The 22,287-nt window shown below is 35.2% G+C and overlaps 1 protein-coding gene and 1 long non-coding RNA gene across 2 annotated transcripts; both read right to left on the reverse strand.

The window, feature by feature from the left end:
• Positions 1-1,675: 1,675 nt before the first annotated feature.
• LOC145804661 (uncharacterized) lies at positions 1,676-4,739 on the reverse strand. Its single transcript, XR_014346877.1, has 2 exons — positions 4,259-4,739; positions 1,676-2,210 (listed from the first exon to the last, which is right to left on the reverse strand). It is a non-coding gene; the product is annotated as an uncharacterized LOC145804661 (long non-coding RNA).
• Positions 4,740-9,146: 4,407 nt separating this feature from the next.
• On the reverse strand, positions 9,147-9,749 carry LOC145803768 (uncharacterized). The gene has a single exon (XM_082897108.1). The coding sequence runs from the start codon at positions 9,747-9,749 to the stop codon at positions 9,147-9,149; it is 603 nt and encodes a 200-aa protein (XP_082753234.1).
• Between the last annotated feature and the right edge of the window lie 12,538 nt (positions 9,750-22,287).

Here is a 22,287-nt window from a genome sequence, read left to right on the forward strand (position 1 = left end):
CCTTTACATAGCTAAATGGGCCCAAAACTTTTGGGGTCAAATTAATTATATTTAATTTTAGGTCTCAATTGAAAAAAGCAAATTCTTAAATTGATTATGTTTGAAACAAAGAGCAGATTTTATTCCTTCTTTCCTTAGCTACGAGCAGTGAGAGGAAGAAGCCCGAGTCTGATGTTTGGCGTTTGGATAAATATGTATTTTTCTTACTTGTTTGGATAATTTAAGTGGAGAGAAATGAGAAGAAATGAAGAGAAACGGAGAGAAACTCATTTATCTTATAACTCTCATTTTTTATCTTTCAAAAAGTGGAGAGATTAGGAGAGAAAAGAAACTAATATTTTCATAATATCAATTTTGTCCCTGTAAAATAAAAAGAAATAAAATGATTGAAAATATAAAAAGGTTATTTTAGTAATATAATATAAAATAATTTTTTTTCTTTTCTCTTATAAAATCTAACCAAACAAAAATGAGAGCAATCATAATCATTTCTTTTCTTTTATTAACAAGAATGAGAGAAATTACAATCATTTCATTTCATTTCTTTTTTTTCTTTTCTTTTATAACTTAAATAATCATTAATTTTCTTTTTTCCCCTAAGTTCCCAAACACTGTTAGTTCCCGGTGATGGCTTCTGGCATTTGGTGTTTGACATACAATAAGTCTAAGTGCATAGAGATTAAACGCAGAATGTGACTAGTCCCATTCTAATTTTGGCCCTGTTTTTTGATATTAACGGTTGTTGGATTGTATGAAAAATTATCATCCACTCTAGATTTTTACTCTACAATAATGTTAGGATAATTACATTTTTTTTACGATATTTTGTTACTATCTCACATGTAACACTGCATTGGTATAAAGATGTCACCACTCGAATATTTCCAATATGATAAACAAAACTGTGATAATGTATATATGTGGATTATATCCAAACATTATTATTTTAAACATATTTAAAACTGCCCTATCCCTCGAAGAAATAAAAGCTAATTAGACTATGCTTGTTTAATTTAAATTTGTTTCATTGTCGTGAGGAAGACCTGGACTCACATGTTTCGCTGCTGCACAATGAATACTGTATAATTTAAGTTATGGTCTCTTCAGAGCCATTCAATTACAACTTTCATAGAGAAACCAACCTCACTGGACGGGAATAGGAAAACCCTTCCTTATTATTCCCTTTTTTGACAATGGAACAACTGCTTCAATCTTAAAACCCTCTATCTTACCTTGCTTCCTTTTTGAAATCCCCCTGTTATTGTCCGTTCCGAGTAGCAAATGCAGAAAATTTTGTTATTACACTCTCATCAGTAAGCTTATATGAATCCAATTGTTTTCAAGATTCACAGTCAAACACCAAGTGTATGGATCAGACCTGCATGAGAAATTAAGACCCTCCTATGGTCTTCATGACTACTACAACATCCTCAGCTCAAAAACCCGCCTTAAAAGCCCTTTTTTTTTTCTTTTTTTTTTTTTTACAGTCAAAAATGATTTCTTGAAACATTTCTCTCTTCAAATTGAAACTTGTATATTCAAATTCATCCTTCCAAGCAACAACAGGATACTTGAGTCTTAATCCAGAACAAGCTCCTACCAAATATTCCAAAGCCAAAAATGAAAAAAAGAAAAAGAAAAACTACATTGAACATTCACTTTCAAGATCATTGCGTTCAGTTTCCAAACAAAGTATATATATATATATATCAGCAGAAACTATTAGCCTTTTGATCTATACAAAAAGATTAGCTGAATTAATGGGTAAACTGATCTATACAAAAAGATCAGTTTCCAAACAAAGTATATATGTTTCACTCATTGTGTACCTTCCAATAAAAACTATATCAGCACATTAACATCTGAAACTAAACGATGAGTCACAGTGCTCAACAAAAATTTAACTATCAAGCAGAAAACAGCATCAGAAACATTACAACGAAGATGAGGACTTCTGCAAATGCCATTACGCCCTGCCTTACTAAAGGGAGTCAGGGACCCTCACATCGCATCCTCTGAAGTAACACGAGCTCCAGACTTCAAGTGTCAGCTTAAGAACCAAATAGCAAAGATAACATACTATCACCATATGCAACTTCCATTTTCCCTCATACGCATTCGCATAAGATACATGTAAACAGAAGAATGCACTCTTCACTGCCATGGCAATTGAGTCTAAGCCATTTATAATCAACTTCCAAAACAGGTATCTGTAGATAGAACTTGAAAATTATTACATTTGCGTGATGAATTGAAACTAGTCAGCATTTTAACACCATGTCAAATCCAAAAACTCGTGAAAAAATAAAAATGAAAGTGACAAAGTTAGTGTTTGCAATCTCTCATGAAAAGAAATAAATTAATGTAAAGCATCAACATTACACTCTTAAATTGACACTTATAATTAATGCTATGATGAGATAAAATTCATACTTAAAATTGCAATTATAAAGGAAATGAGTTTCTTCAAATGGTCGTGAAAGAAATTTGGTGGTGATTATAACTTTCGCGAGAGAGAGAGAGAGAGAGAGAGAGAGAGAGAGAGAGAGAGAGAGAGAGAGAGAGAGAGAGAGAGAGAGGCATGAAGCACTTTAAAATAAAGAAATCGTTGGCAGCCATCAATGATTAAATATGAAAAATGATAACATTCCATGAGAAAAAATAATTTGTGGGTAATCTTGTAAAACATTTTTTTTCTCTGCAAAAAGTAATATTAGATTACTGAAGATTATGTAGCAAGTGAATTCACAAATATAAGAGCCAGTACCATCATTTTGAAGAACACTAGGAGTATCTGTTCTTTATGAGTTCTACATGTTTAGTAAACCAAGTGAGTGTATTGCTGTCCATTGGAAATTGATTCAACTTCATTGTTCGTAAAGTATTTAAGCATTCAAGTTGGTAATTTAATTAGGAGTGTGAAGTAGACGAAATGTGCAAGCTTTTACGTAGCTCAAATCAAAGTCATAAATCCTAAGAAGCACAAACACACAACATGACATGGACACACAAACATGACAATTTTCGAAAAATGCAAGACACGACACATAAGGGACACACAATAGTTTTATATATTTATTATATATTAAATATATGTTTCATTCAATGATAATAAAAAAATAAAAAAAAATAAAAAAAAAAGATAGAACATAACACTAATTCCTAATAATTTACATTAATTTTCTTTTATAATTGTATCTTAAGTTATTTTGTTCAAACTTATAATTAGTTTCACGAGTGTCTAAACGATGGACAAGTGTGTCCTCCAAGTATCCAAAGAGTGTCTGAGTTCAAAAAATAACTTAAAAAATAGGACACACTTGGACAAGTGTCGGAAAGTGTCGAGCGAGTGTCGGTGTCCGACACAGACAAACCATCTTCTTAGAAGTGTCTATGCTTCTTCTTAGCATGAATCTAAAGTTGGCCTCTATCTAGCTCACACCTCACTATTATTCAGGCAGGCTCCAGCTCCGATCAGCTGGTTAAAGAACAGGAGTATTCAGGTTTGGGTTGAAGTGCCCATCAATCGAGCAGAGCTCAATATCAAAAATAAGAGATTTTAAAAGTAACAATGAAATTCTTATTCGTTGCAACCCAAGTTTATGAATTAGAAATTCTTGTATTTTAAGTACATATGTCAGTAATTTTACTTGACACTAGACAAAATGCTGGAATGTAGCCAAGCCCTTGTAGGTCAACCTAGACTTGTTAAGCTAAACTAGCATGACTTGAGGTTCAAGCTCTCTCCTGAAGCCTTGAGATAAACTCACATTCAGCTTTTAGCATGTCAAGCTAGCCAACAGGCTGAGACAGAGCTGGCAAACAAATGCAAATTTATATCTCATAGCCAAAATGATCCTAATTGTTTTTTTCAGCTCTTAGGAAAATGTGAGGCTACAAATTGAGAAGTTTGCAATACATCTTTCCTCACACGTTCTTCTACATGGCTTGCTTGGGGCTACCTATGAAGATCACAGTCACGGGATTCTTAACTAACATGATTTCACAAGTTTGATTCTTTTTTAGTGCACCATGACTGAAGTTTGTAGCACTAAACCATCATTGTTGTGAAGATCTAACTGTGAGAATAATATTAGTTTAGGTTTAGTTTAGGTTTATTCTGTGAATATTGTTTCCTATTTTGGATTAGGTCTATTCTTTCCTATTTAGGATTAGGTTTAGAATTGCTATATATATCAGAGGTACACATTGTATTGAAACACAATTGAATATACAGAAATGCTTTCAGGAATCTTACATGGTATTAGAACAATTTTAGATTAGGTCTCTCCGTCTGGTTCTTCATTTGGCTTGAAGTCGTCAACTGGTTCGAAGTTGATTCGACGACCCATCAGGTTCTCCATCAGCTTCTACTCTCCAACTTCGACTTTGAATCTGAAAGTCAAAGTCGAGTGTGATCTTTGGTTCGTATCTCTCTCTCTTTGCCTTCGCCGACTCCCATCTCTCTCTTTGGTTCACAACGTCGCTGGTTCTCTCTTTGGTTCGCGACATCGCTAGTTCTTCTAGATTTGACTCATCTTCGTAAGGCTCTGGTTCAAAATCACATGTTCTCGCCGAAATCGCACCGTTAGCTTCTGGGCCTGATCGCGATCGCGATAACGAGAATTTCTCGCTCTCTCATTCGCGAAGTCTGCTCTCTCTCTCTCTCTCTCTCTCTCTCTCATCTGGAGTTCTCTTCTGTTTCGTGGTTGGTTAGTTTGGTCACATCTGTTTGGCTTATTACAATTTGGCCTATCCAGTCTTTGTTTATTACACTTTGCTCCATCATCTATTTTGTTTTGGCTCATTACGATGCTAGATACCCATCAAGTTCAACCTCTGCAAAGCCCAAAAAAGAGCCATTGACATCAGATGAGTGTTCCTTCTGTCATCAGACGGGTCATTGGAAGTATCACTGTCCTAAAAAGGGATGTTTGTTTGGCTCGTCTTCTCAAAGCCTCGGACCTAGTTTTGCCATTTTTCTCCGAGTAATTTTTAGGCTCCCATTGATTTTATGTATCTATTCCAGCTCCTAATCCTGACTTGGCTTTCTTGAGTGCTCAGATTAGTCAGTTTCAGCATACACTGTCTACCTCACAACCATCCCCGTATGCCTCCATTGTTTCATTTCTTCATTCAGGTTTGCTTGGGACTTCTTCTGGTATGTCTATTATATCTATGGAGTCTATCTTACCGTCTGTTATGTTTGTTGTCTTTGTTCCATCTATCCTTTATGTTCCTCAGTTATCTGTTAGTTTATTATCTATCAGTCAGCTTGATGCTTCCGATTTTGATGTTATCTTTTCTTCTTCTATCTGTTCTATGCAGGACGGGATGTCCAAGCAATAGATTGGGACTGGCCGTAGAGTTGGAGACCTCTATGTGGTGAAGAGCTGATGCCTATGACGATCTCTCCCACTGCTTTTTCCTCTTTTTAGTTAGATTCTCTGTCCAGTCCTTTCTACTTGTGGCATTCTAAATTAGGGCACTTATCTGCTGACCGCTTACGGTTTTTAGCTCAGTCAGGTATATTGGGTAAAGTTTCTCCTAGTAAACTTACTGAATGTCAGGGGGTGTAACCTTGTCAAAATGACAACCTTACCTTTTTGTACAAGTACTTCTATATCTGATACATCGTTTTCTTTAGTTCATACTGATGTTTGGGGCCCTTCTCTTGTTCTCATCCAAGGGGGTTCTGCCTATTATGTGTCATTTGTTGATGGCTGCACTTATTACACTTATATTTACCTTATGACTAATAAGTGTGACTTCTACTAGATATACCGTACTTTCCAGTTTATAGTCACTACACAGTTTGGGTCTACTATTAAATGGTTGCGGTCTGACTTGGGCGGGGAATATTTTAAAACTGAATTCTGTGACTATTTGACCAAATTAGGTACCATTCACCAAACTTCTTGTACTGATACACCTGCCAAAATGATCAAGCTGGGCGTAAACACCATCACCTCCTTGAGACAGTTAGGTCACTCATTCTTTATGCCTCCGTTTCGGCTCCGTTTTGGGGTGAGACAATTCTTACTGCTTCTTTTCTTCTCAACCGTATGCCTACCTTCCTTCTTTCTGGTTGGTCTCCTTATGATGCTCTGTTTTCTCAACTTCCCAATTACTCTTTCCTTCGTGTGTTTGGGTCTGCTTGTTTTGTCCTTTTACCCCGTTAAGATAGGACCAAACTTAGTGCCCGGTCTGTCTTATATGTCTTTTTTGGGTTGTAGTCTCACTTAAAAAGGTTATCGCTGTTATGACCTTATTTCCTCTTCTCCTTTTTGTCTTCTGCCATGCTGCCTTCCTCGAACGTGTACCTTACTTTCAGCTTCCTCTGCTCACTGCCCTAGTTTCCGAAGAGGATTTGGTTTATATTGATCGGTTTCCTTCTGAGGTCCCATCTGATGAGTACATATCCATAGTTCCCCTTAAGCTTGTTTTATCTTCTCCTCCTACTTCACCTCTGGCTGCTTCTCCTTCGGGTTTTTTTCCTTCTCCATTGTTAGTTTATTCTCATCGCAAGACTCCTCCTCCACCGGTTGTCTCTACCACTGCTTCTGACGACTCTGATCCTACTGCACACTGATATTCTACTCGAGCTCGTCATCATCTAAACAGGTTGGGTTGGTTTAATACATGTTTTTTCTGTTTCCTATCGTATTTTTTTGTCTGCTATTCACTCTTTTTCAGAACCTCAGTCTTACAAGGAGGCATGTCAGGATTCTCATTGGGTTCACACTATGGAGGATGAGTTGTCTGCTTTACAGAAAACTAGTATTTGAGAGTTGGTTCCTTTGTCTCCTGGTAAGAATCTAGTTGGTTGCAAATGGGTCTACAAAGTCAAGACTCATTCTGACGGTTCTCTTGAGTGCTACAAAGCTCATTTGGTTGCCAAAGGTTTCTCACAGGAGTATGGTATTGATTATGAAGAAACCTTTACTCATGTTGCCAAGATGACTACTGTCCATACTTTGATCTCTATCGCTGCTATTCGTTCATGGCCTCTTTATCAGATGGATGTTAAGAATGTTTTTCTTAATGGCCATCTCACTGAGGAGGTTTACATACGTCCTCCCCCTAGCCTTTACCATTCCTCTGGACAGGTTTATCGCCTTCAGCATGCTCTGTATGGTCTGAAGTAGTCTCCTCATGCTTGGTATGATCGCTTTCAGACTACTATTACTGAGCTTAGGTTTCAGCCTTGTGCCCAGGACTCTGCTTTATTTCTTCTTCACACTTCTGTTGGCTTTGTTGCATTATTACTGTATGTGGATGATATGATCATCATTGGTTCTGACTCTTCTACTGTATTTGAGGTCAATCAGCGTCTTTTCCGCATCTTTGAAATGAAGGATCTGGGCCTATTACGGTATTTTCTTGGTATTTCTCCCAAGGACTACCTTCTATCTCAGGCTAAGTATGATAATGAGGTTATTCATCGTGTCGGTCTTACTGACACTAAGATTTCTGATACCCCCATTGAGCTTAATGTAAAGCTCAACACTACTAATGGTGTTCTTCTAGATGATCTTACTTTATATCGCGAGCTCGTGGGGTACTTAGTCTATCTGACGGTTACTCATCCTGATCTTCCTTATGATGTTCATATGGTTAGCCAGTTTGTTTCTGCTCCTCGCTCTACCCATTAGGCTGCTTTGGTTCGGATTCTTTACTATCTCCGGGGTACTATATTTCAGGGTTTTATTGTCGCCTACTTCCTCCTTGGACTTGGTGGCTTATGCTGATTCTGATTGGGCTGGTGATGTCACTGATCACAAGTCCACTTCTGGCTTCTGCATGTTTCTTGGTGATCTCTTGATCTCTTGGAAGGTAAAGAAACAGACTATTGTTGCGCGTTCCACTACTGAGGTTGAGTACCGTGCTGTGGCTCATGCCACTACTGAGATTGTTTAGCTTCATTGTCTCTTGGCTGAGTTGGGTGTACCTCAATTGTCTTCGACCTCCCTCTATTGTGACAACTGCAGTGCTATTCAGATTGCACATAACACTGTCTTTCATGAGCGGACTAAGCACATTGAGATTGATTGTCACTTTGTTGGTCAGCATTTGCAGTTTGGCTCTATCTCACTTCCTTTCGTCTCTTCGGTTCTGCAGCTTGCTAACTTCTTTACTAAGACTCACACCACTACTTGGTTTCAGTTTCTTCTTGGCAAACTCTCAGTATTTTTTGCCCAAACACATTGAGTTTGAGCGGGGGTGTGAGAATTATATTAGTTTAGGTTTATTCTGTGAATATTGTTTCCTATTTTGGATTAGGTCTATTGTTTCCTATTTAGGATTAGGTTTAGAATTGCTATATATATCTCATGTACACATTGTATTGAAACACAATTGAATATACAGAAAAGCTTTCAGGAATCTTACACTAACAGACTCCCTAGTGGAAACTTTACTGATCAAGATCCTGGGTCATTTTCATTCTCTATATGACTACATTATATCACTTCCAACAATTCTTGATATTATTTTCCATAGATACACCATGAAATCCAATTAAATTTGAAACAAGAGCTTTTATTTCTACTTAGACCTTAACTGCAGCAGTTGGAAAAAACCAATGCACAAAAGAAATGAATTGCATGTACCATTCCAATAAGAGTGGAACGAAATTATAGATAATTCTTTTTTCCAAACCTACCCAATCTTCAGGTCTTCATGACATTAAAATGTTTGTGATGAAAACTAGTTCTTGCAATTAAAAAACAGCTTGGTTGCATTGGCACAACTATTTTGTCAAGATGGCAAGTGACAGACAAAGTAAAATAAGGATGCATAAAGAGAGAATATGCATGCTATTGCAAGAGGTGAGGAGCCTCAAACATAAAATCAATTTGAGCAACCCTTAAGGCTTATTATCAAAATGAACATTTGGAATCCATAATACCTCCAATTAACACCAGCATCAGAATTTTGTCTGCATCTAGATTCCATCTTGGGCCAGACCTGTTGAATCAGAAACAAATTCATCGTCACTTTTACACAAAAAATCTAAAGAACACCACCATTTATTGTGATAAGAATTAAGAACAAAATGAAAGAGAACATATACCACCTCCACCATGGATTGCTTCACTATGGCCTTATATAGTGGGAATGCAACCAAGTCAGCACACACTTCCCTACTCCTGCTGAAAACCCTTGGTTTCTGCCCAAGAACAGGGAGTACCAAACAGAGAAGCATCAGAGGATGTAGCCCTCAACCATGGACCAAACTTACCACTACTTGTGGAGAATTTACATCCTCTGTAAACATGGCCAATTCGGCCACAATTGTAACAAAATTGGGATAGTTTTTCATACTTGAAATCAACCCAAATGTCAGGAGATTCACTACGCCTAAGATGAAACCCAAATTTCAAAGGATTCCTAATGTCAACTATCACCTGAATTCGCATAAACTTCCTCCATACAAGCCTTCCATCAAACACATTCCTGTCAACACGAATGGGTGTTCCCAAATCTCTTCCGATCTTAACCCCATTTTCCTTAGTCAAGTAGTCTATTGGAAAACCATGAACTTGGACCCAAAATGGTGAACATGAAAAATGGAATTCAGGAAGGACTTTACCTGAACCCCATGGGGAGAGAATCAGCAGACCACCCTCGACTGTCCATGGTGCATTGAGGAGGACTTCAATCCAATCACTCCTATCTTCAAATGAAAACATGGAAGTGTTTTTTTCAATCTCAGATATACCAGAAAGTCTTTCTTGCATTTCCATGTTCCATTGGTAATGCGTTTCACAACTTGCTGGTTCAGGGACATCTCTAAAATGATCTTTCCAATCGAGCAAAAATTATCCACCTTATCAGTCACTTGCTTATCAGCTTTCAATCGAAGGGTTGAATGGTTTTCTCTCTCTAGGGATGTAATAATGACTCGGCCCGGCCCGGTCCAAGTGGGTCTCGCAAGTTCTCACTTTTTTGGCGGGTCAAGTCGGGTTTGGGCTTGGGCCATAGGCCGGGCCTGGGCAAGCCCCTTTTTTTAAAAAAAAATGAATGATAAATACATTATATATATAGATTATTTATTAGAGATAACAAATAAAAGAAAAATTATACTAAAGTATTTTAGTTAAGATTAATGAGATATTTTGTTTGGTTATGTTTTATGGTGGTATTTAAATTTAATTATGTATGACTTATTTTTTTTAATTATGAACTTATAACTAAAAAAATATGTAATTATGTAATTTTTTTTTTATTTTGAAATGAATAATTTTATATATATGAAAATGAAACTTTTAATATTACAATATTAAATTAATTATATAACATTTATTGAATGAATAATTTTTATTTCAAGATGAAATAAAATATTACAAAAATTTATACCATTAAATAAAATGAGTGTAAATTATTAAAAAAAAAAAAATCATTCATTGCAAATTGCAATGAATCATGATATGAGTGATGATGCTGCATGACATGATGACAAGGCAAGGTCTAAGAGGGGCAGGGGTAGGGCGACACTGGCAGCCTACAAGGAAATGACTTGGTAAATGATTTTAGTAATTGATTTTGAGTCAGTTCTACCAAAGAAATGATCAGCCCTATTTTTTTTTTTTTCCACTGTTGTTGCACAACAAGATAAACCTTTATTTTTTTATTTTATTTTTTTTTTAAAAAAATTATTTAACAGTTGGTTACAACTTGCAACTTGCCTTTTATTTTTATTTTTTTTTATCTTTTATTTTGAAATTTGATTGTTGCTGGAGGAAGGGCCAGGCTTCAAATGGAAGGCCTAGGCCCAAGGTCCTTGGGCCCAGGCCTAACCGGGCCCACCTTGGGTGAGTTTTAGGCCACCCACGGGCCTCAAACCATTTTTACACTCCTATCTCTATTCGTGGGTAGGGCAAAGAAAACAAATGGGTATGTTATAAAAATGCGAAAGGTATTGGGTTTTGGGAAGAAATAATAGAGAGATAGAAAGAGTAGAGCAAAAGGAGGCAATGCTCTGTTTGGTTTCTTGGAAAGGAAAAGAAAGAAGAAAAGGGCTCAGAAGTTATGTTTGTCTGGAAGAGTATAGAGCAAGACAAGCAGAACTTACAGATCGCAGTCACAGAACAGAACAAAACAGAACCATTTGTTTGATTGAGGTATTATCACATTTCACAAAGAAAACATAAAAAAGGAAAATGTGGATAAGAAAATGGAGAGAAAGAAGAAGAAGAAAATGCTTCAAGTATATATGGGAAATTTTACTATACACACCCCCTATTATATGTATCTAAAGTTATGTTATTTTCTTTTTAATTATGACTAATTTTTTTTAGGTAGGGATTAATTTTCTTTTATAGTTATGATATTATTTTAGTTATGACTCATGAGATCTTTACTTATGCCTTTTTTTATTATTATTATTTTTTTTATAATTATGACTTAAAAAGTATGAAGTTGTACTATTTTTTTTAATTATAAGATGCATTGAGAGGTGTGTACCATAGTGTTTCCTAACTATATATACTAGGGTGAAACACCAATTAATCTTAAAATATAATTTTATAAATTGTTTAGTCCTTTCTTTCTTTTTTTTATGAATCCAAATGTCATATTAAAGTGAAAATTACACAAAATAGTAGGTTTGGGTTTAATTTTACAGAGATAAAAGTAGATTTCTTCAAATGTAAAATTATACATTTGGACAATTCGCATTGAGATTTTAGATTTTCTCTCTTTTTGGAACAAATCCTACATTACAAATAAGAACGTAATATTCTAATAACGTAACACTCCAATGTACACTACAAAAAAAGTCACTTTTAGTTACTAAAATATTGGTTGCCAATTGTCTGTTTTTTGGTCGCCAAAGCCATTCTGCGACAAAAAATTTTGGTCGCTACATTTGTCGCCAAAAATCTGCCGAGGAAGGTTTTGCCGACTAAAAAGCCTTTGGTCGGCAAAAAATCTACTCTTTAGCGACCAAATTTTGGTCGCCAATAGTCAATTATATTTCTTTAAAATCATACATTCACCGACCAATGTTTTAGTCGCCAATAGTCAAGGAATCGCCGACCAAAATCTTTAGTCGCCAAAAGCTTCATCCGTGAAAAAAAAACAATTCATTGTTAAGCTTTGCATCCGCTCTTATGGAGACTCGAACCACTAACCTCCCACAACATAAGCCTTATGCACCACACACTCCCCAACGTAACACCACATGATTATATATGTAATGTATATTATTTATATTTATGTAATATACATAATTATTTTCATTGACATAATTTATGTGAAAATAAATTATTTAGTAAGAAAATAAAAATAAAAATTTAACCTTTAGCGACCAAAATAATTTTGGTCGGCGAAGAGACTTTTGCGCTAAAAAAGACCACTTTTCGCTACTAAATTTGTTTTTCATCGCCAATTGGACACTTTTTGGCTACTAAATTTTTTTTAGTCGCCAAAAAACTTACTTTTGACTACTAAAAAATGTTTTAGTCGATAAAACCCACATAATTGGCTACCAAACTTAGAATTTGTCGCCAACTGTAGACTTTTGGCTACTAAATTTTTTTTAGTCGGCAAAAACTGTACTTTTGGCTACTAAAAATGTTTTAGTCGGTAAAACCCACATAATTGGCGACCAAAATTATAATTAGTCGGCAATTGTTGACTTTTTGGCTACTAAATTTTTTTTAGTCGGCAAAAGCTATACTTTTGGTTACTAAAAATGTTTTAGTCGGTAAAACCCATATAATTGGCGACCAAACTTATTTTTAGTCGCCAATTGTGGACTTTTGGCAACTAAATTTGTTTAGTCGCCAAAAAGCTTCACAATTGGCTACCAATTCTTTCTTAGTCGCTGAAAGCTATACTTTCAGCGACCAAATTCTTTTTAGTCGGGAAATTTGGTTGGCAATTGTGTTTTTCTTGTAGTGGTAACAAATTAAAACACTTCTTAATGTTTTTTTTTTTTTTCAAATGTAACAACATAACACTCTAAAAAAACTTTTTGTACTTTTCTCAAACGTAACACTCTAGTGTAACATACAAAAAAATCCTTAGTATACTTTTCTCAAACATAGCACTACAATTAATATAATCCCAAACGTAACACTCCAATTAATGCAATCTCAAACGGAACACTCCGTAACACAGACAAAAACATTAAAAAATTCCTTGGTATACTTTTTTCCAAACGTAATACTCACGGTTTGAAATTATATATTTGTCTAAAACTTACTAAGAAAATTTTGTACTCTTTTTGGAGTGGTTTGAAGAATCCAAATCTTTTTTTAGAGTGCTATGTTTGGAAAAATACACTAAGAATTTTTGTTTGCAGTGTTATATTAGAGTTTTACGTTTGGAAAAACTAAACTAAGGAGTTTTTTTGGAGTGTTATGTTTGAGTGTTACAGTTTGAAATTATACATTTGCCCAAAACTTATTAAGAAATTTTTGTACTTTTTTTAAAATATTTGAAGAATCTCACATGTTTTTCGAAAGTTTGAAAAATCTCATATTTTAAGTTATAAGTACTACTTTTGAAATATTTGAAACATCTGACATTTCAAGTCATTCCAAATTAAAAAGATCATTATATAAAAATTCATCCCCAATTTGATTCTCTTAGGTTTTGTCTCTTATCTTTCTAGCACCAAAAAAAAAAGAAAAAAAAGAAAAGATTATAACCCTAATCCAATTTTCAAATAATATATTAAATCTACCTTTCTAAAATCAATTGGACTAATTGGTGTATAAAAAAAATCTGGGATTAAATGGATCACCATTTCTTAAGATGGGATTTATAGGTAAATTTTTCTATATACTACATGTGAGAGAGAGAGAGAGGTGGAAAAAAAAAAACCCATGGAAAAATTATTATTCAGAGTATTTTCAAAAATTATTATAAAATAATGAAGAAATTATAATTATAATTATTAATATTTACCATTCAGCTTGTTTAGTTTGAGTTTTCTAAATTCACTTTTCAAAAAATTGAATTTTTTATTTTTCATATTTTTTTTTTTGTTTTGACTATATTTTTTTAATATTTTAACTAGAGTGAGTAGCGGATATATCGATTCGCTCAAACCAACCGAACCAAACTGATCCGGCGCATTTTGGACAAATGTGTGATGACGAGCAGATGGTTACGGATTGATTTTTTTTCAGTTTGCCTAGTTTTGGATGGATGATGGATTTGAGGTTCCTTTGGCGGCAACCGAATTGCCAAACTGCGAGCACCCCTAGTAATTTATAATACTTTGTATTTTTAATTTATTTAGATATTCTGTTTGTGTTTTCAATTGAAAAAGAGTTTTCAACTTGAATATATTTTTTGAATTGAAAAAAATAAATGTATTATTTATCTATATTTTTTGATTTTTAAATCTAACTCTAAAAATAATAAATAAAAAAGATGATATATGTTGGTTGGTTTTTGTTTTCAAAAACAAATATAGATGTAACAATACAGAGACATACAATCTTTACTACTGCTCTATTTATGGTTTTGGTGGTTTGAATTGTTTTTATATTTTAAGAATCACAGATTGTAATACTTTATGTGGCTGAGGCATGCTGTGATTGTAATATGTGGATGAGGCATGCTGTGATTGTAATATGTAGATGAGGCATACAATGATTGTAATATTCTACAGTTTCAAACTTTCTTTCTTTGGATGAGGCATGCAGTGATTGTAATACTTTTTTAAGTCATTGCCTATAATATTTTTTTTTTTTTAGGAAGTACACAAGTTAAATTATGTTGAAAATTTATAAAATTTTAAACCGTCAAACCGATTCGCGTCCATCCGCTAATCCATCAATCCACTCAATCCATATCCATCGAATTGGCCGATGAATGCAGATTGATTTTCTCCAATTAATTCGCCAATCTGGTGGACGGATTGCGGATTTGAGGTTCTATGGCCGCAACCGACTCGCGCCCACCCATAATTTTAACCCTTTTTTTTTAATTTTTAGATACACCTAATATAAATATACTTAAAAAGTATAATATTTGTGATTTTTTTTAAAAAAAATTCACCAAATACCAAAATACAAAAAGATATTAAAATTCAATATATTTTTCGTATTCATGTGTATTTAATAAAATTTTAAAATATTTTTATGAACATTTTACTTTTTAGATACATCTAAATAAGGTGGATCTAAAAAAGTAGAAAAAATTACTTAAAATTTTAAAAATATTCACTAAAAATAAAAAAAATACAAAAAATAAAAAATTCAAATTTTTAAAAGTTAAATTCAAAAAGTTAAAACAAAACACGGTGATCATTTTGTTAATTCACCCCCCCGGGGGGGCCGAAACCTATGACAGGTAATCGTCCTAAAACCAATTCACTGAAATGGGTGTGCACTGTGAATTGAAACAGTAGAGTAGAGTGCATTCAAACATTTCTAACCCAGGCTCAAATCATTTATTCAATTTTAAGTTTGATAAAAATTATTAAAAAGGGTGTTTCAATCATTTCACTAAATTAGTATTAAATGAAGAGAGTCATTTTTTTCATCAAATCAATAGAGCGTTTAACCTTTTATTAAATCTCATTGGTGACTGTTGATGAATGACTGGATAGATAACGACGGGTCAACCGGGTGAACGACCGACTAGACAATCTGATGGACAACTAGGTTGGAGAAAATTCGAAGAAAATTTATATTAGCCTGGACGATCGTCCGGATATTCTTTTGGTCGACCGATTGTTTAATAAAAATTAAAAATTTAGCGTTGGAACATTTTGTATTGGATGAAACTTTTAACTTAAATTTTCACTCAAATTTGATGAAAAAAGATAATAAATGTTGGAGATGCTCTTACCAGACCTTTTTCTAAACAACAACACTACAAATCTACATTTATGAACTTAGAATTTATCCACAAAAAATAAATATTTAAATTCATTTTATTCATAGATCTAATATTTCATCAATTTAAATTTCATCATACAAAAACATATCGTTTAGAAAGTGAGTTAACTTTTTGATTATTTTAACTTGGGGCTAAAAGTCTTGTTTATGTTGATTTTTTTGACTTTTTTAAATTTTTATTAGAGAAAAAATAAAATAATTATGATTTAAATGTGATATTTTATTATATTAATTTTCTAATTTATTTTACTATTTTATAACTATTTTAACTTAATAATCTCCTGCCAAACGAAGGCTCAGAACAAATTATAAGTTAAGAGTGGTTTCATATTATTTTTTACAGCATGCGACAATCCTGCACTGCGCATCATCAACACCAATTCAACCTTCTACCAATCTTTATCTCGGCAGGCAGTTGTCACGACCCCATTCCGCCCCTAGTAGAATGGTGCCGTGATGGCCAGTAATCCGAGATTACCAAAGGCCAACTTTCAAAATCCACACACAATCAGAGTATTACATATGGGGCTAACATGTGCGGAAGCAATATATACAAATCTAATTAGTCCATAAGAGCTGTGCGTAAGTCAAATGAAAGGGCATACATCTTTAACATGGTCTTACATCTTGAATATAACATAAGCAAAATACATATTACATCTTGATCAAAGGCCTCTCAAGCCGACATATACAAAACACATGAACTACAAGTCAAGAAACATAATCTTCCAGGTTGCCGACATCCTCACTGCCGACATAACGTACATACAAAACACACATCTCGGCGTAACCGACTTCTTGCTTGCTACCTACATATATATAGGGAGGGTGAGCTTGGATACTCAGTGAATGGTACAAGAAATAAAGGTTTTAAATGAATGATATCCGAGATCCTTGCAAAACATACATATCATAGCTTGTACAAAACATGGGATGAATCTAGTTCATCAACCTTGATCTTACAAAACTTGCTTACTTACTTTGGATGTTAATAACATCTACATAATACAAGAGATGACATTCCGGACTTACAAAACCCACGTGGTAAACCGTCAGTGGCAAAACAAGGGAATAATCGACCCGGAATTGATTAGACAAACCACCCGCACAAGGCCGTCGGTGGGGCCATCCGTTCATAGACCGTCGATGGCAGAGATCTCTCATACTTAGTACTGCGAAAGTTTAGAGTCTTCCAGCACAAGGGACTTTCCAGGAATGTCACCAAAACAAAACTTACTTGATACATAAAAATAGGGATAATCATTCATGCTTGATCAAATGCTTTTATCAAAACGAAACAAGGCTTTATCAAATCTTTTATAACATAACTTTATTAAAAATACCACTCACCTAGCTCTTCGGATGTCGGGATCAAGGCAAAGGTCCAAGTCCTACAAACACATGGCAAAGTCTACTGAACGTACTTCTCAAAACAAGTCTTACATGCATGCAAATGATCTCGAGAAAACACGCTGGGTACCAACCAGGTCTTTGTCGAGGTCCTACACCTTTTGGCCGAGGTGTGGTTACCTAGGCTTCGGCGTGCGGCTGCATGCCGAGGTGCGCACAAGACAAACTAAAGGTGTAAGTGATCATGCAAGGTAGGCCAAGGTGAGATACGATGCTTGGCCTAAGTGTGAGGTCTAGGTAAGAGTGATCTCGGCGACTACACTTAGGGAAGTGAGGTCTGGAGATCTGGGTTTCCACCCGTGAAGAACATGAAGAACATGAACATGAACATGAACATGAAGATCATAAAGAACATGAATGCTAAAATCATAACTTCTTTATTACAAAGTTTGGGATTTCATGCTATGAGTTCGAAAACATGGATCTGGTACCCATACTTGAAGATCATATGAAAACAAACACGAAAACATGCATCTTGATACAAACTTTCGGATCAAATCATGACTTTTCTTGAAGAACACATGAATACTATTTTCTCTTTCTAAAACCAAACTTCAAAGCAATGCATGGCTTACAAATCATATTCAATCATGCAATGCAATAACATGAACATAAAGAACAATATGAGCAGATCAAGAATCTAACCTTAGAACACGGATCTAACGGTTCGATCTCTAGGGATCAAGCTTGGAAATCCACTCTCCCTCAAGAACTCCTCTTCCTCTCCTAGAGCTTCTCTCTCCTCTTCAAAAACAAGGATATAACAAATGATAGGTTTCTCTCTCTGCCGGCTGATTTAACACTCAGCTCGGACACGTGGCAACGGCTGGTTGGTTCTCCTAAAAAAGGTGATAGATTGACAAGACATGTGTAAGAAAAAGCGTATCTAACAAGCTACCCGGCAAGGCACTCCGCCAAGTGATGGCATCGGCTAAGGACAAAGTTTCGACAACTAAGGTGACAATGACCTCGGCTAGGAAGGACAACACTTGACTAAGCTGTGCCACACCTTGGCCTAGATGTGCCACACCTCGGTCTAGGTCATACCACTCCAGGACAAGATCACTTAGGTGCAAAGGTAACATCTCGGCCTAGATAATACACATCTCGGCCTTGGTGATGAACACCTCGGCCTAGATAATGACATCTCGGCCAATATGTCAAGGTGAAGGTGGAGGTCAAACAAAGTGGTTCCAAGGTAATTCTAGACTGAAGATGACCTCGGCTTGGAATGATCTAGGCTTAACATAACTTAGGCTTGAGACACCAAGGAAGGAACAAAGCATGCATACAACACTTAGGCAAATCACATAAGCACAAAACAAGGCAAGATTCATGAATGCAAACTTAACAAGACCACATGATGTGAATGCACATGAACATGACTACGCCATAAATGTGGTTTGTAACAGTAGTAGTCTACGGAGTTCGGATCCCCTCCTTGATGCCACTCATTCATTTCCTACTGGGGGTTGAGATCAGCCGTTGGGGGTTGAGATCCAACGGCTATAAAAAAAATAAATAAATTAAAACAAGTTCATTTTCGTTTTCTCCCGCCTAATCAAGACCACAGCTTGTACAGCTTTGATATACACTCACACAGGCAAACACACACACACACACACACACACACACACACACACACACACACACACAGAGTCTCCACCGAACCCAGCCTTACCAGCGATCGGTGACCCACTCCTGACGACGGCAACCCACTCTATATATAGACCCAGGAGGAGGAGATCCTTTACACTCTTCAATTAAAAGCAACGTTTTCTCTTCCCTAGTTTCTCCAGTTGCACTATTGTACTGTCTATGACCATGCCATCGGAAACCACCACTCTCACTCTACTGTGCAAGCAGCTATGAAGAAGATGTGGTGTGGGCTTAGTTGAAGAGAAACTCTCATTGTGTGTCGTGAGATCTCATAATGGTTCTCACCACCATCTGCCACCATAAACTGACAGCTAACACTATCCATAATAACCACTATAATGCACATTGCATTTTATCTTCTTCTTTTACCTTGATTTTGGCAACAAATATTCAAGTATTTGATTTAAAATCTGAGTTGCACAATGCATTGCAAGTGTTTGTAAAAATGTCTGAATGAATATGGTGTTTCATTTTGGTTAACATGTTTCTCATCCTTTAGCAAATTATATAAGGTTTTGTTAGTGAGAGAAAGGAATGCTAAAATTAGACCCGTGGTCAACTTTAACAATGTTTTGTCTTTGTAAACCAATTGAACATTGGATTTGATTAATTGGTTGGATGCCTCTTATGGTGTAATGTTCTTCCTTTTTATTTCATATGTAATGTTCTTCCTTTTTATTTCATATATATCCCTTGTATATATACACATATATTCAAGATTTATAAATGAATTGTGATTTTTTTTTTCATGTGGTGTCAATGTATATATCTTTATACATGTGCCCACTTTGGCTAATAATTTTGATTTTTAGATTTTCTCTCCCATTAATATCTATCAGTATGTATGCACCAAGGTAAAAAATTCAACCCAAAAAAAAAAAAATCTTTATAGGTTCAACAAAATGTTCTTTATCATTGTCATACTAGATGGTGTTTTGATATTTTAGTTTTGATAAAAATGGACTTGCAACTGTATTTTTTAGACAATTGATTACAAGTTTATTATTTGTCAAATATTTGTTCAGGAGAGTAAGGAACGATGATAATTGATGCATATAGTATAATCCAAAAATGATGTTGTATATATTTTTCAATGGGCCAACACTTAAAATTTTCTGTAAAAGAATGAGAAATTATAACACAGGAGGAGATCGATCAAGATTAACATTCTGATTCTTTCCAGCACTAGGTACCAGGTAGGATTCTAATTCATTGCCATCACCAGTAACATCTAAGCAATCACCTTCAAGCACAATTAAATTTGCTGGAGGCTTTGCAAAGTGATTCAATTGAGCATCTTTGCAAGTTGCACTATCTAGGGAGTTCTTAGCTTCCACTGCAACATGACACAAGTTTTAGCCAAAAAAAAAAAAGGCACTCTTAACTCTTTACCAAAAACACATTGACAATAACAGGCTACCTGGGACATCATCTATAAACCCTAGAACTGATCATTTTCTTCATCAGGTACTGCATGATAACCATTTTCTTCTGGTTGGACTGATGCACCCTCTGGTTGATCATGCTGCCTGTTCAAATGTTGTACCAAATAAAAATGACTTGAATATAATGTAGTCCTTCAGTTTATGTTTTCTTCCCTTCTTACCTATTGACACATTTTCCAATTGACCTAAATATCATTTATGTTAGGGAAAATCTATGTGATTCCCTACAAGTAAATCAATCAATGGGAATAAAAACTAATGCGAAAAAATTAAATCAAAAGCAACACAAGAATTTTTACGTGGTTCCCTCAATGTAAGGTACGTCAACGGGATCGAAATCCGATTCCACTATCAGTCAAATAAGTTCCAAACGATTACAAACGAGACACGAATGGTCTCACAAAACTACCCTTAGGTGAATTCCAAATAATCACAAATAAACAAGAGGAAAGACCTTACCAAATAGATAAACAAAAATCTTCAGAACCAAAGTTGTAGAAGACCCAAAATAATAATCCAAATTAATTCCACCGAAGTAGCCGAATAAGCACCAACCCTTGAAAACCAATGAATTCTTCCAGCACACTCATCGAATTGAATCTATATGATGACAAAATTGCTACCCTCTGCTTCGGAAGAAACAATATCAATATCAAACTGTAGCCTCTGCTATTAGTTCACCAATTCCGAAACTATGTGTTACACCAAAAAACCACGCCACATATATATATATATATATATATATATATATATAAAATTAAATCTTAGGTTTTGTAGTCAAACCCTAGTTGTTTCCAAATTGGATTGGTCTCCACAAAATTAGATATAATATATAAAAATATATTATAACTAATACCAAACTAAATCAAACTCTTTTAATAAACCAATTGGGTCCCACACTCCAATAAGGAGGTATACCCAACAATTCTCCCCCTACCGACTTAGGTGGAGATATCAACCATACCCGCCAAAGTTCGACACTTCAAATGTTTGTCCCTCGACAAAGTCTTTGTTAACATATCTGAAATATTATCATCTGTGTGAACCTTTTCGAGTTGTAACAATTTTGAATCTAACACATCACGAATCCAATGGTATCTCACATCAATTTGTTTCGATCTCGAATGAAAAGTAAAATTTTTGCTCAAGTGAATAGCACTTTGACTATCACAATAAAGCACATACTTTTCTTGCTTTAAACCCAACTATTGTAAAAATTTCTTCAACCATAACTCTTCTTTACAAGCTTCCGTAATGGTAATAAATTCAGCTTCGGTAGTTGAGAGAGCAACACATTTTTGTAATTTAGATTGACATGCCACAGCTCCCCCTGCAAAAGTCATCAAATACCCCGAAGTAGATTTCCTAGAATCAATATCACCGGCCATGTCAGAATCTGTGAACCCATCAAGCACCGGCTTACCATCTCCAAAACACAAACACACCTTCGAAGTCCCTCGAAGATACCTTAGAATCCATTTTACCGCTACCCAATGTTCTTTACCCAGATTAGAGAGAAACCGATTCACCACACCAACTGCATGAGCAATATCCGGCCTTGTACAAACCGTGGCGTACATTAAGAACCAACTGCTGAAGCATAAGGAACTTTCAACATCTCTTCCTTGTCTTTCTCACTTGTAGGACATTGATTCAAACTAAGCTTGAAGTGACTCGCAAGTGGACAACCAACCGGCTTCGCTTTATCCATATTGAACCTCTCAAGAACTTTTTCAATGTAGTTTTCATGAGACAACCAAATCAGCCCCTCTTTGCGATCACGAACAATTTTCATACCAAGAATTTGCTTTGCCGGCCCCAAATCTTTCATAGCAAAAGATTTACTCAATTCTAACTTCAACTTGTTAATCATGGTAGAATCTTGACCCACAATTAACATGTCATCA

Source organism: Camellia sinensis, chromosome 12 (assembly GCF_055761805.1).
Source record: "Camellia sinensis isolate YWXY chromosome 12, ASM5576180v1, whole genome shotgun sequence".
NCBI classification, from domain to species: Eukaryota; Viridiplantae; Streptophyta; class Magnoliopsida; order Ericales; family Theaceae; genus Camellia; species Camellia sinensis.

Bases quoted from the DNA above. Each gene is read 5' to 3' on its own strand.
- LOC145803768 (XM_082897108.1), bottom strand. From the start codon at position 9,749: ATGGAAATGCAAGAAAGACTTTCTGGTATATCTGAGATTGAAAAAAAC.